Below are 17,143 nucleotides of genomic sequence, written 5' to 3'. Positions count from 1 at the left end.
TCATAACCGCCATCGATAAAAGACAGTACTGTGCAGCCGTCTTCATCGACCTTGCCAAGGCTTTCGACTCTGTCAATCACCATATTCTTATCGGCAGACTCAGTAGCCTCGGTTTTTCGGATGACTGCCTTGCCTGGTTCACCAATTACTTTGCAGACAGAGTTCAGTGTGTCAAATCGGAGGGCATGCTGTCCGGTCCTCTGGCAGTCTCTATGGGGGTGCCACAGGGTTCAATTCTCGGGCCGACTCTTTTCTCTGTATACATCAATGATGTTGCTCTTGCTGCGGGCGATTCCCTGATCCACCTCTACGCAGACGACACCATTCTATATACTTTCGGCCCGTCATTGGACACTGTGCTATCTAACCTCCAAACAAGCTTCAATGCCATACAACACTCCTTCCATGGCCTCCGACTGCTCTTAAACGCTAGTAAAACAAAATGCATGCTTTTCAACCGATCGCTGCCTGCACCCGCATGCCCGCCTAGCATCACCACCCTGGATGGTTCCGACCTAGAATATGTGGACATCTATAAGTACCTAGGTGTCTGGCTAGACTGCAAACTCTCCTTCCAGACTCATATCAAACATCTCCAATCGAAAATCAAATCAAGAGTCGGCTTTCTATTCCGCAACAAAGCCTCCTTCACTCACGCCGCCAAGCTTACCCTAGTAAAACTGACTATCCTACCGATCCTCGACTTCGGCGATGTCATCTACAAAATGGCTTCCAACACTCTACTCAGCAAACTGGATGCAGTCTATCACAGTGCCATCCGTTTTGTCACTAAAGCACCTTATACCACCCACCACTGCGACTTGTATGCTCTAGTCGGCTGGCCCTCGCTACATATTCGTCGCCAGACCCACTGGCTCCAGGTCATCTACAAGTCCATGCTAGGTAAAGCTCCGCCTTATCTCAGCTCACTGGTCACGATGGCAACACCCATCCGTAGCACGCGCTCCAGCAGGTGTATCTCACTGATCATCCCTAAAGCCAACACCTCATTTGGCCGCCTTTCGTTCCAGTACTCTGCTGCCTGTGACTGGAACGAATTGCAAAAATCGCTGAAGTTGGAGACTTTTATCTCCCTCACCAACTTCAAACATCAGCTATCTGAGCAGCTAACCGATCGCTGCAGCTGTACATAGTCTATTGGTAAATAGCCCACCCATTTTCACCTACCTCATCCCCATACTGTTTTTATTTATTTATTTTTCTGCTCTTTTGCACACCTATATCTCTACCTGTACATGACCATCTGATCATTTATCACTCCAGTGTTAATCTGCAAAATTGTAATTATTCGCCTACCTCATGCCTTTTGCACACATTGTATATAGACTCCCCTTTTTTCTACTGTGTTATTGACTTGTTAATTGTTTACTCCATGTGTAACTCTGTGTTGTCTGCTCATACTGCTATGCTTTATCTTGGCCAGGTCGCAGTTGCAAATGAGAACTTGTTCTCAACTAGCCTACCTGGTTAAATAAAGGTGAAATAAAAAATTTAAAAAAAATGCGGGTTAGGGTTATAGGGTTAGGTTTAGGGTTGGAGTTGGAGTTCAGTTTAAGGGGGTTTCTGTTTATGGGTTAGGGTTAGGTTTAGGGTTGGGGTTAGGGTTAGGGTTAGGGTTGGAGTTCAGTTTAAGAGGGTTTCTGTTTATGCTGGCATCAACCCTTTGGTTGCATGCGCCTTTTGCAACTGATCGCTGCAGCTGTACATAGTCCATCGGTAAATAGCCCACCCAATTTGCCTACCTCATCCCCATACTGTTTTTATTTATTTACTTTTCTGCTCTTTTGCACACCAGTATCTCTACCTGCACATGACCATCTGATCATTTATCACTGTTAATCTGCTAAAATGTAATTATTCGCCTACCTCCTCATGCCTTTTGCACACAATGTATATAGACTCTTTTTTTCCCCTTTTTTTTCTACTGTGTTATTGACTTGTTTATTGTTTACTCCATGTGTAACTCTGTGTTGTTGTTTGTGTCGAATTGCTATGCTTTATCTTGACCAGGTCGCAGTTGTAAATGAGAACTTGTTCTCAACTAACCTACCTGGATAAATAAAGGTGATCTGGTCTACCTGGTTAAATAAAGGTGATCTGGTCTACCTGGTTAAATAAAGGTGATCTGGTCTACCTGGTTAAATAAAGGTGATCTGGTCTACCTGGTTAAATATAGGTGATCTGGTCTACCTGGTTAAATAAAGGTGATCTGGTCTACCTGGTTAAATGAAGGTGATCTTACATCTGGCCGGTCATCTAACCCTCACCCATCTAACCCTAACCCTAAACATCTAACCCTAACCCATCTAACCCTAACCATCTAACCCTAACCCATCTAACCCTAACCCATCTAACCCTAACCCATCTAACTCATCTAACCCTAACCCATCTAACCCCAACCCATCTAACCCTAACCCATCTAACCCATCTAACCCTAACCCATCTGGCCGGTCATCTAACCCTAACCCATCTAACCCTAACCCATCTAACCCATCTAACCCTAACCCATCTAACCCTCACCCATCTAACCCTAACCCATCTGGCCGGTCATCTAACCCTAACCCATCTAACCCTAACCCATCTAACCCTCACCCTAACCCATCTAACCCATCTAACCCTAACCCATCTAACCCTAACCCATCTAACCCTAACCCATCTAACCCTAACCCATCTAACCCTAACCCATCTAACCCTAACCCAAATATAGAGAGTCTGGAGAGGGTGAGAGAACATGAAAGGCCGAAAGCTCCAACAATTAAATTGTTTTTGCTCATCAATACCCCACAATGAGAAAGAAAATACAGTTTTTTAGACATTTTTGAAAGCGTATTACATTTATTTTTTTAAATATCTCATGTACATAAGTATTCAGACGCTTTCCTCAGTGTTTAGTTGAAACACCATTGGCAACGTTTACAGCCTCAAGTCTTCTTGGGTTAGGGTTAGGGTTAGGACTACAGGCTTGGCACAAGCTCTGTCAGGTTGGATGGGAAGAGTTGCTGCACAGCTATTTTCAGGTTTCTCCAGAGATGTTTGATCGGGTTCATGACCGGACTCTGGCTGGCCCACTCAAGGACATTCAGAGACTTGTCCTGAAGCCACTCCTGTGTTGTCTTGGCTGTGTGCTTAGGGTTGTTGTCCTGTTGGAAGGTGAACCTTCACCCCCAGTCTGAGGTCCAGAGGGCTCTGGAGCAGGTTTTCATCAAAGATCACTGAACTTTGCTCTGTTCATCTTTCCCTAGTCTCCCAGTCCCTGCCGCTGAAAAACATCCCCACAGCATGATGCTGCCACCACCATGCTTCACCTTAGGGATGGTGCCAGGTTTCCTCCAGATGTAACGCTTCGCATTCAGGCCAAAGAGTTCAATCTTGGTTTCATCAGACAAGAGAATCTTGTTTCTCATGGTCAGAGTCCTTTTGGTGCCTTTTGGAAAACTCCAAGTGGGCTGTCGTGCCTTTTACTGAGGAAGTGGCTTCCATCTGGCAGCTCTATCATAAAGGCCTGATTGGTGGACTGCTGCAGAGATGGTTGTCCTTCTGGAAGGTTCTCCCATCTCCACAGAGGAACCCTGGAGCTCTGTCAGAGTGACCATCGGGTTCTTGGTCACCTCCCTGACCAAGGCCCTTCTCCCCCGATTGCTCAGTTTGGCCGGGCGGCCAGCTCTAAGAAGAGTCTTGGTGGTTCCAAACTTCTTCCATTTCAGAATGATTGAGGCCACTGTGTTCTTGGGGACCTTCAACGCTGCAGACATTTTTTGGTACCCTTCCTTAGGGAAGGCCTCGACATAATCCTGTCTCAGGGCTCTACGGACAATTCCTCCGACTTCATGGCTTCATTTGCTCATTATGATTTTATTTGTAACATATTTTACCTTTATTTAACTAGGCAAGTCAGTTAAGATCAAATTATGTTTTACAATGATGGTCTACCAAAGGCAAAAGGCAACACAGTATGGTAGCAACACAACATGGTAGCAACCCAACAACAACATAGTAGCAACACAACAACAACAGCATGGTAGCAACACAACATTTTATTTAACCTTTATTTAACTAGGCAAGTCAGTTAAGAACAAATTCTTATTTTCAATGACGGCCTAGGAACAGTGGGTTAACTGCCTGTTCAGCACGACAGATGACGACCTTGTCAGCTCAGGGGTTTGAACTTGCAACCTTCCGGTTACTAGTCCACCGCTCTAACCACTAGGCTACCCTGCCACCCCATGACAACACAGCATGGTAGCAACACAACATGACAACACAGCATGGTAGCAACACAACATGACAACACAGCATGGTAGCAACACAACATGACAACACAGCATGGTAGCAACACAACATGACAACAACATGGCAGCAACACAACATGACAACACAGCATGGTAGCAACACAACATGACAACAACATGGCAGCAGCACAACATGACCACACAGCATGGTAGCAACACAACATGGTAGCAACACAACATGACAACAACATGGTAGCAACACAACATGACAACACAGCATGGTAGCAACACAACATGACAACAACATGGCAGCAACACAACATGACAACACAGCATGGTAGCAACACAACATGACAACATGGCAGCAACACAACATCACAACACAGCATGGTAGCAACACAACATGGTAGCAAAACAACATGACAACAACATGGTAGCAACACAACATGGTAGCAACACAACATGACAACAACATGGCAGCAACACAACATGACAACACAGCATGGTAGCAACACAACATGACAACATGGCAGCAACACAACATGACAACACAGCATGGTAGCAACACAACATGGTAGCAAAACAACATGACAACAACATGGTAGCAACACAACATGGTAGCAACACAACATGACAACAACATGGCAGCAACACAACATGGTAGCAACACAACATGACAACACAGCATGGTATCAACACAACATGGTAGCAACATAACATGGCAGCAGCACAAAACATGGTACAAACATTATCGGGCACAGACAACAGCACAGAGGGCAAGAAGGTAGAAACAACAATACATCACACAAAGCAGAAACAACTGTCAGTAAGAGTGTCTGTCCATGATTGAGTCTTTCAATGACGAGATTGAGATCAAACTGTTCAGTTTGAGTGTTTGTTGCAGCTCGTCCCGTCGCTAGCTGCAGCGAACTGAAAAGACCAAGGGATGTGTGTGCTTTGGGGACTTAATAGAATGTGACTTATACCTGTACCCCCCCACCTGACCTCTGCCTGTCTCTGACCCTGAGCCAGCCTGCCGTCCTGTACCTTGGTCTCTACTCTGGATTACAGACCTCTGGCTGTCTCTGACCCTGAGCCAGCCTGCCGTCCTGTACCTTGGTCTCTACTCTGGATTACAGACCTCTGGCTGTCTCTGACCCTGAGCCAGCCTGCCGTCCTGTACCTTGGTCTCTACTCTGGATTACAGACCTCTGCCTGTCTCTGACCCTGAGCCTGCCGTCCTGTACCTTGGTCTCTACTCTGGATTACAGACCTCTGCCTGTCTCTGACCCTGAGCCAGCCTGCCGTCCTGTACCTTGGTCTCTACTCTGGATTACAGACCTCTGGCTGTCTCTGACCCTGAGCCAGCCTGCCGTCCTGTACCTTGGTCTCTACTCTGGATTACAGTCCTGACAGTCTGCACTTGGGTCTTACCTTGATTCCTGATTTTGTTTTAAGTCTTTGTAACCTATATAGAGTCAAAGTCCTGAGTGTGGAAACAAGCAGAGTCTGTCGCACGGTTGGGTCAACAAGAAAGTTCACAGTCAACAAAGCAGGAGTCATGAGGCAAGTAGCAAAATTCACAAAGAAAAAAATATAACGACTTGGGGCCATTGTCAGTTCAGAGTCACTCAACAGTGTCTGTGTGCTGGAGGAGAGCGATAGCACTGTCAACTGTGGGGAACTTATATAGACAGGCGTGTGCCTTTCCAAATCAGTTGAATTTACCACAGGTGGACTCCAATCAACTTGTAGAAACATCTCACGGATGAGCCAGGGTCTGAATACTTATGTAAATAAGGTATTTCGGTTTTTATTTTTAATAAAAATGTCTAAAAACCTGTTTTCACTTCTTCATTATGGGGTATTGTGTTGATGACATTTGTATTTATTTAAGCAAACTAATGGCATGTCATTTTCACATAATCAATCTATGTACACAAAGAGATGATTACCTCCCAGTAGATCGTACTGGTTTTATGAATCTCTTGATAACGTGTCAACAGTAACAGAGCTCAGAGCCCGCGTAGATTCACAATCTGCAAGTGTATTTTTGAGTGTGTGTGTGTGTGTGTGTGTGTGTGCGTGTGTGTGGGTGCTCCATGAGGATGATAAAAGCTCTATTGTTCAGTGAAGCCTGGAGGAATATGATATCTGGGTTAAACTGGGAGAGAAGAGAAGAGAAGAGAAGAGAAGAGAAGAGAAGAGAAGAGAAGAGAAGAGAGAGACCAGTTTACAGCATGGCTATGTAAGCACCATCTTAGAAGGGAGGAGAAGAGGAGAAGAGGAGAAGAGAGAGAGACAGAGAGTACTGTACTCCGTCCAGCTAGTACTGTACTCCACTCAGCTAGTACTGTACTCCGTCCAGCTAGTAATGTACTCCACTCAGCTAGTACTGTACTCTACTCAGCTAGTACTGTACTCTACTCAGCTAATACTGTACTCTACTCAGCTAATACTGTACTCCACTCAGCTAGTACTGTACTCCACTCAGCTAGTACTGTACTCCACTCAGCTAGTACTGTACTCTACTCAGCTAGTACTGTACTCCACTCAGCTAGTACTGTACTCCACTCAGCTAGTACTGTACTCCACTCAGCTAGTACTGTACTCTACTCAGCTAGTACTGTGCTCTACTCAGCTAGTACTGTACTCCACTCAGCTAGTACTGTACTCCGTCCAGCTAGTACTGTACTCTACTCAGCTAGTACTGTACTCTACTCAGCTAGTACTGTACTCTACTCAGCTAGTACTGTACTCTACTCAGCTAATACTGTACTCCACTCAACTAGTACTGTACTCCGTCCAGCTAGTACTGTACTCTACTCAGCTAGTACTGTACTCCGTCCAGCTAGTAATGTACTCCACTCAGCTAGTACTGTACTCTACTCAGCTAGTACTGTACTCCACTCAGCTAGTACTATACTCTACACAGCTAATACTGTACTCCACTCAGCTAGTACTGTACTCCGTCCAGCTAGTAATGTACTCCACTCAGCTAGTACTGTACTCCACTCAGCTAGTACTGTACTCTACTCAGCTAGTACTGTACTCCACTCAGCTAGTACTGTACTCCACTCAGCTAGTACTGTACTCCACTCAGCTAGTACTGTACTCTACTCAGCTAGTACTGTACTCCACTCAGCTAGTACTGTACTCCACTCAGCTAGTACTGTACTCTACTCAGCTAGTACTGTACTCTACTCAGCTAATACTGTACTCCACTCAGCTAGTACTGTACTCCACTCAGCTAGTACTGTACTCTACTCAGCTAGTACTGTACTCTACTCAGCTAATACTGTACTCCACTCAGCTAGTACTGTACTCTACTCAGCTAGTACTGTACTCTACTCAGCTAGTACTGTACTCCACTCAGCTAGTACTGTACTCTACTCAGCTAGTACTGTACTCTACTCAGCTAGTACTGTACTCTACTCAGCTAATACTGTACTCCACTCAGCTAGTACTGTACTCCACTCAGCTAATACTGTACTCCACTCAGCTAGTACTGTACTCTACTCAGCTAGTACTGTACTCCGTCCAGCTAGTACTGTACTCCACTCAGCTAATACTGTACTCCACTCAGCTAGTACTGTACTCCGTCCAGCTAGTACTGTACTCCACTCAGCTAGTACTGTGTTGGAGTGGGGACACAACACATCCCTGAGGAGAGACTGTGTTGGTGGTGGAGTGGGGAGACAACACATCCCTGAGGAGAGACTGTGTTGGTGTTGGAGTGGGGAGACAACACATTCCTGAGGAGAGATGGTGTTGGTGGTGGAGTGGGGAGACAACACATCCCTGAGGAGAGACTGTGTTGGTGGTGGAGTGGGGACACAACACATCCCTGAGGAGAGACTGTGTTGGAGTGGAGACAAAACACATCCCTGAGGAGAGACTGTGTTGGTGGTGGAGTGGGGACACAACACATCCCTGAGGAGAGACTGTGTTGGTGGTGGAGTGGGGACACAACACATCCCTGAGGAGAGACTGTGTTGGTGGTGGAGTGGGGACACAACACATCCCTGAGGAGAGACTGTGTTGGTGGTGGAGTGGGGACACAACACATCCCTGAGGAGAGACTGTGTTGGTGGTGGAGTGGGGAGACAACACATCCCTGAGGAGAGACTGTGTTGGTGGGCTACTGTACTATACTGGCGTTATATACTATATACTTACTGTACTATACAAAACTGTACTGTACTGGCTGTATGTACTATATACTTACTGTACTATACTATACTGTACTATACTGACTCTATATACTATATACTTACTGTACTGTACTATACTGGCTGTATATACAATATACTATACCACACTATACTGACTGTATGTACTATATACTTACTGTACTGTACTATACTGGCTGTATATACTATATACTATACCACACTATACTGGCTGTATGTACTATATACTTACTGTATTATACTATACTGTACTATACTGACTGTATATACTATATACTTACTGTACTGTACTACACTGGCTGTATATACTATATACTATACCACGCTATACTGACTGTATGTACTATATACTTACTGTACTGTACTATACTGGCTGTATATACTATATACTATACCACAATATACTGACTGTACTGTACTATATACTTACTGTATTATACTATACTGTACTATACTGGCTGTATATACTATATACTATACCACACTATACTGGCTGTATGTACTATATACTTACTGTACTGTACTATACTGACTGTATATACTATATACTTACTGTACTATACTTGCTGTATATACTTACTGTACTGTACTATACTGACTGTATATACTATATACTTACTGTACTGTACTATACTGACTGTATATACTATATACTTCCTGTACTGTACTATACTGACTGTATGTACTATATTCTTCCTGTACTGTACTATACTGACTGTATATACTATATACTTACTGTACTATACTTGCTGTATATACTTACTGTACTGTACTATACTGACTGTATATACTATATACTTACTGTACTGTACTATACTGACTGTATATACTATATACTTACTGTACTGTACTATACTGACTGTATGTACTATATTCTTCCTGTACTGTACTATACTGACTGTATATACTATATACTTACTGTACTATACTTGCTGTATATACTTACTGTATGTACTATACTGACTGTATATACTATATACTTACTGTACTGTAGTATACTTGCTGTATATACTATATACTTACTGTACTGTACTATACTATACTGACTGTATGTACTATATACTTCCTGTACTGTACTATACTGACTGTATGTACTATATACTTCCTGTACTGTACTATACTGACTGTATGTACTATATACTTCCTTTACTGTACTACACTGACTGTATGTACTATATACTTACTGCACTATACTATACTATACTATACTGACTGTATGTACTATATACTTCCTGTACTGTACAATACTATACTGATTGTATGTACTATATACTTCCCGTACTATACTATACTATACTGACTGTATGCAATATATACTTCCTGTACTATACTATACTATACTGACTGTATGCACCATATACTTCCTGTACTATACTATACTATACTGACTGTATGTACTATATACTTACTGTACTGTACTATACTGACTGTATGCACTATATACTTACTGTACTGTACTATACTGACTGTATGCACTATATACTTCCTGTACTGTACTATACTGACTGTATGTACTATATACTTACTGTACTGTACTATACTGACTGTATGCACTATATACTTCCTGTACTATATACTGACTGTATGTACTATATACTGACTGTATGTACTATATACTTCCTGTACTGTACTATATACTGACTGTATGTACTATATACTTCCTGTACTATACTATACTGACTGTATATACTATATACTTCCTGTACTATACTATACTGACTGTATGCACTATATACTTCCTGTACTGTACTATACTGAATGTATGTACTATATACTTCCCGTACTGTACTATACAGACTGTATGTACTATATACTTCCTGTACTATATACTGACTGTATGTACTATATACTTCCTGTACTGTACTACACTGACTGTATGTACTATATACTTCCTGTACTATATACTGACTGTATGCACTATATACTTCCTGTACTGTACTATACTGAATGTATGTACTATATACTTCCCGTACTGTACTATACAGACTGTATGTACTATATACTTCCTGTACTATATACTGAATGTATGTACTATATACTTCCTGTACTGTACTACACTAACTGTATGTACTATATACTTCCTGTACTATATACTGACTGTATGTACTATATACTTCCTGTACTATACTTTACTATACTGACTGTATGTACTTATACTGTTTCTCTCCTCCATTTCTCTCTCTCTACGGCAGATTGGCATTCACTCTATCTTTCTGTTTCCCTGTAGTCTGTTTCTCTCCTCCATTTCTCTCTCTCTTCGGCAGATTGGCATTCACTCTATATTTCTGTTTCCCTGTAGTCTCTGTTTCTCTCCCCCAGTTCTCTTCTCTCCATCGTTTTGGTTTAAACTGAGACACATCACTATTAAATAATTAAACTATTTAAATCTTTACATCTTCACCCAGCTGTTGCTTAGCAGTTGAAAACATAAATGAATGAAAGTTATTTACCTGACAAAGACGACGAACTGACAGTAGAGAGTCGCTGACACCCAGGCATCTAATGCTGCTCTGAGAGAGAGAAGAGAGAGAGAGAGAGAGAGAGAGAGAGAGAGAGAGAGAGAGAGAGAGAGAGAGAGAGAGGTTTACTCCATTCTAAACAAACTGATGTTTATCTGAGGACAGATCAGCTGGACTGAGAAGTAAATTTATACTACCAAAATGTCACCTGCCACACACACACACAGAAAGAGCGGGGGCGGGGTGAGGGTGAAAATAACAAGTGCATCGTGCTGAGCAGTGGGGTGTGAAAGAGCCAATAACGCCCCATTGAATTGAATTGAGATATATATATATATATATATATAGAGAGAGAGAGAGAGAGAGAGAGAGAGAGAGAGAGAGAGAGAGAGAGAGAGAGAGAGAGAGAGAGAGACAGAGAGAGAGAGAGAGACAGAGAGAGAGAGAGAGACAGAGAGAGAGAAACAGAGAGAGAGAGACAGAGAGAGAGAGACAGAGAGAGAGAGAGAGAGAGAGAGAGAGAGAGACAGAGAGACAGAGAGAGAGAGAGAGAGAGAGAGGCTCAGTGAGCACAGCCTTGCCATTGAGAAGGGTAGACACAGGAAAACCTGGCTCCCTGTAGAGGAAAGGCTGTGCAACCACTGCACAATAGCAGAACCTGAGACCGAGCTGCATTTCCTGACAAAATGTTTTAAAAAATATATAAAACAATTAGTGTCATTTTCCCAAATTTGAAACCCTTATTTAAGGTTTCAAAGACCTATATGATGAGGATAGGCTACCCGTCCTGTTGGGGGAGGACGCAGAGAGCTGTGGGTTGGCAGCCCACTACATTGCTGCCTGCCATAAGATGAGGGACAATGTCTGACAGACCAATCAACCTGCACATGTCCTCTACTGTATGCTTATTGTTATTGTTGAATGTATGGTTATTTCCTGTTCCTGTTTCCTGTTATTTCCTGATTTTGTTTTAAGTCTTTGTAACCTATATAGAGTCAAAGTCCTGAGTGTGGAAACAAGCAGAGTCTGTCGCACGGTTGGGTCAACAAGAAAGTTCACAGTCAACAAAGCAGGAGTCATGAGGCAAGTAGCAAAATTCACAAAGAAAAAAATATAACGACTTGGGGCCATTGTCAGTTCAGAGTCACTCAACAGTGTCTGTGTGCTGGAGGAGAGCGATAGCACTGTCAACTGTGGGGAACTTATATAGACAGGCCTTTCCAAATCAGTTGAATTTACCACAGGTGGACTCCAATCAACTTGTAGAAACATCTCACGGATGAGCCAGGGTCTGAATACTTATGTAAATAAGGTATTTCGGTTTTTATTTTTAATAAAAATGTCTAAAAACCTGTTTTCACTTCTTCATTATGGGGTATTGTGTTGATGACATTTGTATTTATTTAAGCAAACTAATGGCATGTCATTTTCACATAATCAATCTATGTACACAAAGAGATGATTACCTCCCAGTAGATCGTACTGGTTTTATGAATCTCTTGATAACGTGTCAACAGTAACAGAGCTCAGAGCCCGCGTAGATTCACAATCTGCAAGTGTATTTTTGAGTGTGTGTGTGTGTGTGTGTGTGTGTGTGTGTGTGTGTGTGTGTGTGTGTGTGTGTGTGTGTGTGTGTGTGTGTGTGTGTGTGTGTGTGTGTGTGTGTGTGTGTGTGGGTGCTCCATGAGGATGATAAAAGCTCTATTGTTCAGTGAAGCCTGGAGGAATATGATATCTGGGTTAAACTGGGAGAGAAGAGAAGAGAAGAGAAGAGAAGAGAAGAGAAGAGAAGAGAAGAGAAGAGAAGAGAAGAGAAGAGAAGAGAGAGACCAGTTTACAGCATGGCTATGTAAGTACCATCTTAGAAGGGAGGAGAAGAGGAGAAGAGGAGAAGAGAGAGAGACAGAGAGTACTGTACTCCGTCCAGCTAGTACTGTACTCCACTCAGCTAGTACTGTACTCCGTCCAGCTAGTAATGTACTCCACTCAGCTAGTACTGTACTCTACTCAGCTAGTACTGTACTCTACTCAGCTAATACTGTACTCTACTCAGCTAATACTGTACTCCACTCAGCTAGTACTGTACTCCACTCAGCTAGTACTGTACTCCACTCAGCTAGTACTGTACTCTACTCAGCTAGTACTGTACTCCACTCAGCTAGTACTGTACTCCACTCAGCTAGTACTGTACTCCACTCAGCTAGTACTGTACTCTACTCAGCTAGTACTGTACTCTACTCAGCTAGTACTGTACTCCACTCAGCTAGTACTGTACTCCGTCCAGCTAGTACTGTACTCTACTCAGCTAGTACTGTACTCTACTCAGCTAGTACTGTACTCTACTCAGCTAGTACTGTACTCTACTCAGCTAGTACTGTACTCTACTCAGCTAATACTGTACTCCACTCAACTAGTACTGTACTCCGTCCAGCTAGTACTGTACTCTACTCAGCTAGTACTGTACTCCGTCCAGCTAGTAATGTACTCCACTCAGCTAGTACTGTACTCTACTCAGCTAGTACTGTACTCCACTCAGCTAGTACTATACTCTACACAGCTAATACTGTACTCCACTCAGCTAGTACTGTACTCCGTCCAGCTAGTAATGTACTCCACTCAGCTAGTACTGTACTCCACTCAGCTAGTACTGTACTCTACTCAGCTAGTACTGTACTCCACTCACCTAGTACTGTACTCCACTCAGCTAGTACTGTACTCCACTCAGCTAGTACTGTACTCTACTCAGCTAGTACTGTACTCCACTCAGCTAGTACTGTACTCCACTCAGCTAGTACTGTACTCTACTCAGCTAGTACTGTACTCTACTCAGCTAATACTGTACTCCACTCAGCTAGTACTGTACTCCACTCAGCTAGTACTGTACTCTACTCAGCTAGTACTGTACTCTACTCAGCTAATACTGTACTCCACTCAGCTAGTACTGTACTCTACTCAGCTAGTACTGTACTCTACTCAGCTAGTACTGTACTCCACTCAGCTAGTACTGTACTCTACTCAGCTAGTACTGTACTCTACTCAGCTAGTACTGTACTCTACTCAGCTAATACTGTACTCCACTCAGCTAGTACTGTACTCCACTCAGCTAATACTGTACTCCACTCAGCTAGTACTGTACTCTACTCAGCTAGTACTGTACTCCGTCCAGCTAGTACTGTACTCCACTCAGCTAATACTGTACTCCACTCAGCTAGTACTGTACTCCGTCCAGCTAGTACTGTACTCCACTCAGCTAGTACTGTGTTGGAGTGGGGACACAACACATCCCTGAGGAGAGACTGTGTTGGTGGTGGAGTGGGGAGACAACACATCCCTGAGGAGAGACTGTGTTGGTGTTGGAGTGGGGAGACAACACATTCCTGAGGAGAGATGGTGTTGATGGTGGAGTGGGGAGACAACACATCCCTGAGGAGAGACTGTGTTGGTGGTGGAGTGGGGACACAACACATCCCTGAGGAGAGACTGTGTTGGAGTGGAGACAAAACACATCCCTGAGGAGAGACTGTGTTGGTGGTGGAGTGGGGACACAACACATCCCTGAGGAGAGACTGTGTTGGTGGTGGAGTGGGGACACAACACATCCCTGAGGAGAGACTGTGTTGGTGGTGGAGTGGGGACACAACACATCCCTGAGGAGAGACTGTGTTGGTGGTGGAGTGGGGACACAACACATCCCTGAGGAGAGACTGTGTTGGTGGTGGAGTGGGGAGACAACACATCCCTGAGGAGAGACTGTGTTGGTGGGCTACTGTACTATACTGACTGTATGTACTATATGCTTGCTGTACTATACTGTACTATACTGGCTTTATATACTATATACTTACTGTACTATACTGTACTATACTGGCGTTATATACTATATACTTACTGTACTATACAAAACTGTACTGTACTGGCTGTATGTACTATATACTTACTGTACTATACTATACTGTACTATACTGACTCTATATACTATATACTTACTGTACTGTACTATACTGGCTGTATATACAATATACTATACCACACTATACTGACTGTATGTACTATATACTTACTGTACTGTACTATACTGGCTGTATATACTATATACTATACCACACTATACTGGCTGTATGTACTATATACTTACTGTATTATACTATACTGTACTATACTGACTGTATATACTATATACTTACTGTACTGTACTACACTGGCTGTATATACTATATACTATACCACGCTATACTGACTGTATGTACTATATACTTACTGTACTGTACTATACTGGCTGTATATACTATATACTATACAACAATATACTGACTGTACTGTACTATATACTTACTGTATTATACTATACTGTACTATACTGGCTGTATATACTATATACTATACCACACTATACTGGCTGAATGTACTATATACTTACTGTACTGTACTATACTGACTGTATATACTATATACTTACTGTACTATACTTGCTGTATATACTTACTGTACTGTACTATACTGACTGTATATACTATATACTTACTGTACTGTACTATACTGACTGTATATACTATATACTTCCTGTACTGTACTATACTGACTGTATGTACTATATTCTTCCTGTACTGTACTATACTGACTGTATATACTATATACTTACTGTACTATACTTGCTGTATATACTTACTGTACTGTACTATACTGACTGTATATACTATATACTTACTGTACTGTACTATACTGACTGTATATACTATATACTTACTGTACTGTACTATACTGACTGTATGTACTATATTCTTCCTGTACTGTACTATACTGACTGTATATACTATATACTTACTGTACTATACTTGCTGTATATACTTACTGTATGTACTATACTGACTGTATATACTATATACTTACTGTACTGTAGTATACTTGCTGTATATACTATATACTTACTGTACTGTACTATACTATACTGACTGTATGTACTATATACTTCCTGTACTGTACTATACTGACTGTATGTGCTATATACTTCCTGTACTGTACTATACTGACTGCATGTACTATATACTTCCTTTACTGTACTACACTGACTGTATGTACTATATACTTACTGCACTATACTATACTATACTATACTGACTGTATGTACTATATACTTCCTGTACTGTACAATACTATACTGATTGTATGTACTATATACTTCCTGTACTGTACTATACTGACTGTATGTGCTATATACTTCCTGTACTGTACTATACTGACTGCATGTACTATATACTTCCTTTACTGTACTACACTGACTGTATGTACTATATACTTACTGCACTATACTATACTATACTATACTGACTGTATGTACTATATACTTCCTGTACTGTACAATACTATACTGATTGTATGTACTATATACTTCCCGTACTATACTATACTATACTGACTGTATGCAATATATACTTCCTGTACTATACTATACTATACTGACTGTATGCACCATATACTTCCTGTACTATACTATACTATACTGACTGTATGTACTATATACTTACTGTACTGTACTATACTGACTGTATGCACTATATACTTAATGTACTGTACTATACTGACTGTATGCACTATATACTTCCTGTACTGTACTATACTGACTGTATGTACTATATACTTACTGTACTGTACTATACTGACTGTATGCACTATATACTTCCTGTACTGTACTATACTGACTGTATGTACTATATACTTACTGTACTGTACTATACTGACTGTATGCACTATATACTTCCTGTACTATATACTGACTGTATGTACTATATACTGACTGTATGTACTATATACTTCCTGTACTGTACTATATACTGACTGTATGTACTATATACTTCCTGTACTATACTATACTGACTGTATATACTATATACTTCCTGTACTATACTATACTGACTGTATGCACTATATACTTCCTGTACTGTACTATACTGAATGTATGTACTATATACTTCCCGTACTGTACTATACAGACTGTATGTACTATATACTTCCTGTACTATATACTGACTGTATGTACTATATACTTCCTGTACTGTACTACACTGACTGTATGTACTATATACTTCCTGTACTATATACTGACTGTATGCACTATATACTTCCTGTACTGTACTATACTGAATGTATGTACTATATACTTCCCGTACTGTACTATACAGACTGTATGTACTATATACTTCCTGTACTATATACTGAATGTATGTACTATATACTTCCTGTACTG

The 17,143-nt window shown here is 41.7% G+C and overlaps 1 protein-coding gene across 4 annotated transcripts in view; it reads right to left on the bottom strand.

Annotated features, from left to right (window-relative positions):
• The window catches only part of LOC139421694 (caspase recruitment domain family, member 11), a 142,275-nt gene that overhangs the window by 124,565 nt on the left and 567 nt on the right, over positions 1-17,143 (bottom strand). For 2 of the 4 annotated variants that reach the window (XM_071172800.1, XM_071172798.1), the window contains exon 2: positions 10,894-10,953. In XM_071172800.1, the coding sequence (XP_071028901.1) occupies positions 10,894-10,942 (49 nt within the window). In that variant the 5' untranslated portion in view covers positions 10,943-10,953. The remainder of the gene's footprint in view (positions 1-10,893; positions 10,954-17,143) is intronic. The other 2 variants (XM_071172797.1, XM_071172801.1) reach the window with 1 other exon arrangement.

The sequence above is a fragment of the Oncorhynchus clarkii genome, chromosome 12, assembly GCF_045791955.1.
Source record: "Oncorhynchus clarkii lewisi isolate Uvic-CL-2024 chromosome 12, UVic_Ocla_1.0, whole genome shotgun sequence".
Classification (NCBI taxonomy): Eukaryota; Metazoa; Chordata; class Actinopteri; order Salmoniformes; family Salmonidae; genus Oncorhynchus; species Oncorhynchus clarkii.
The sequence above is the reverse complement of the archived record's forward strand: the minus strand, read 5'-3'. Positions and strand labels throughout refer to the sequence as shown.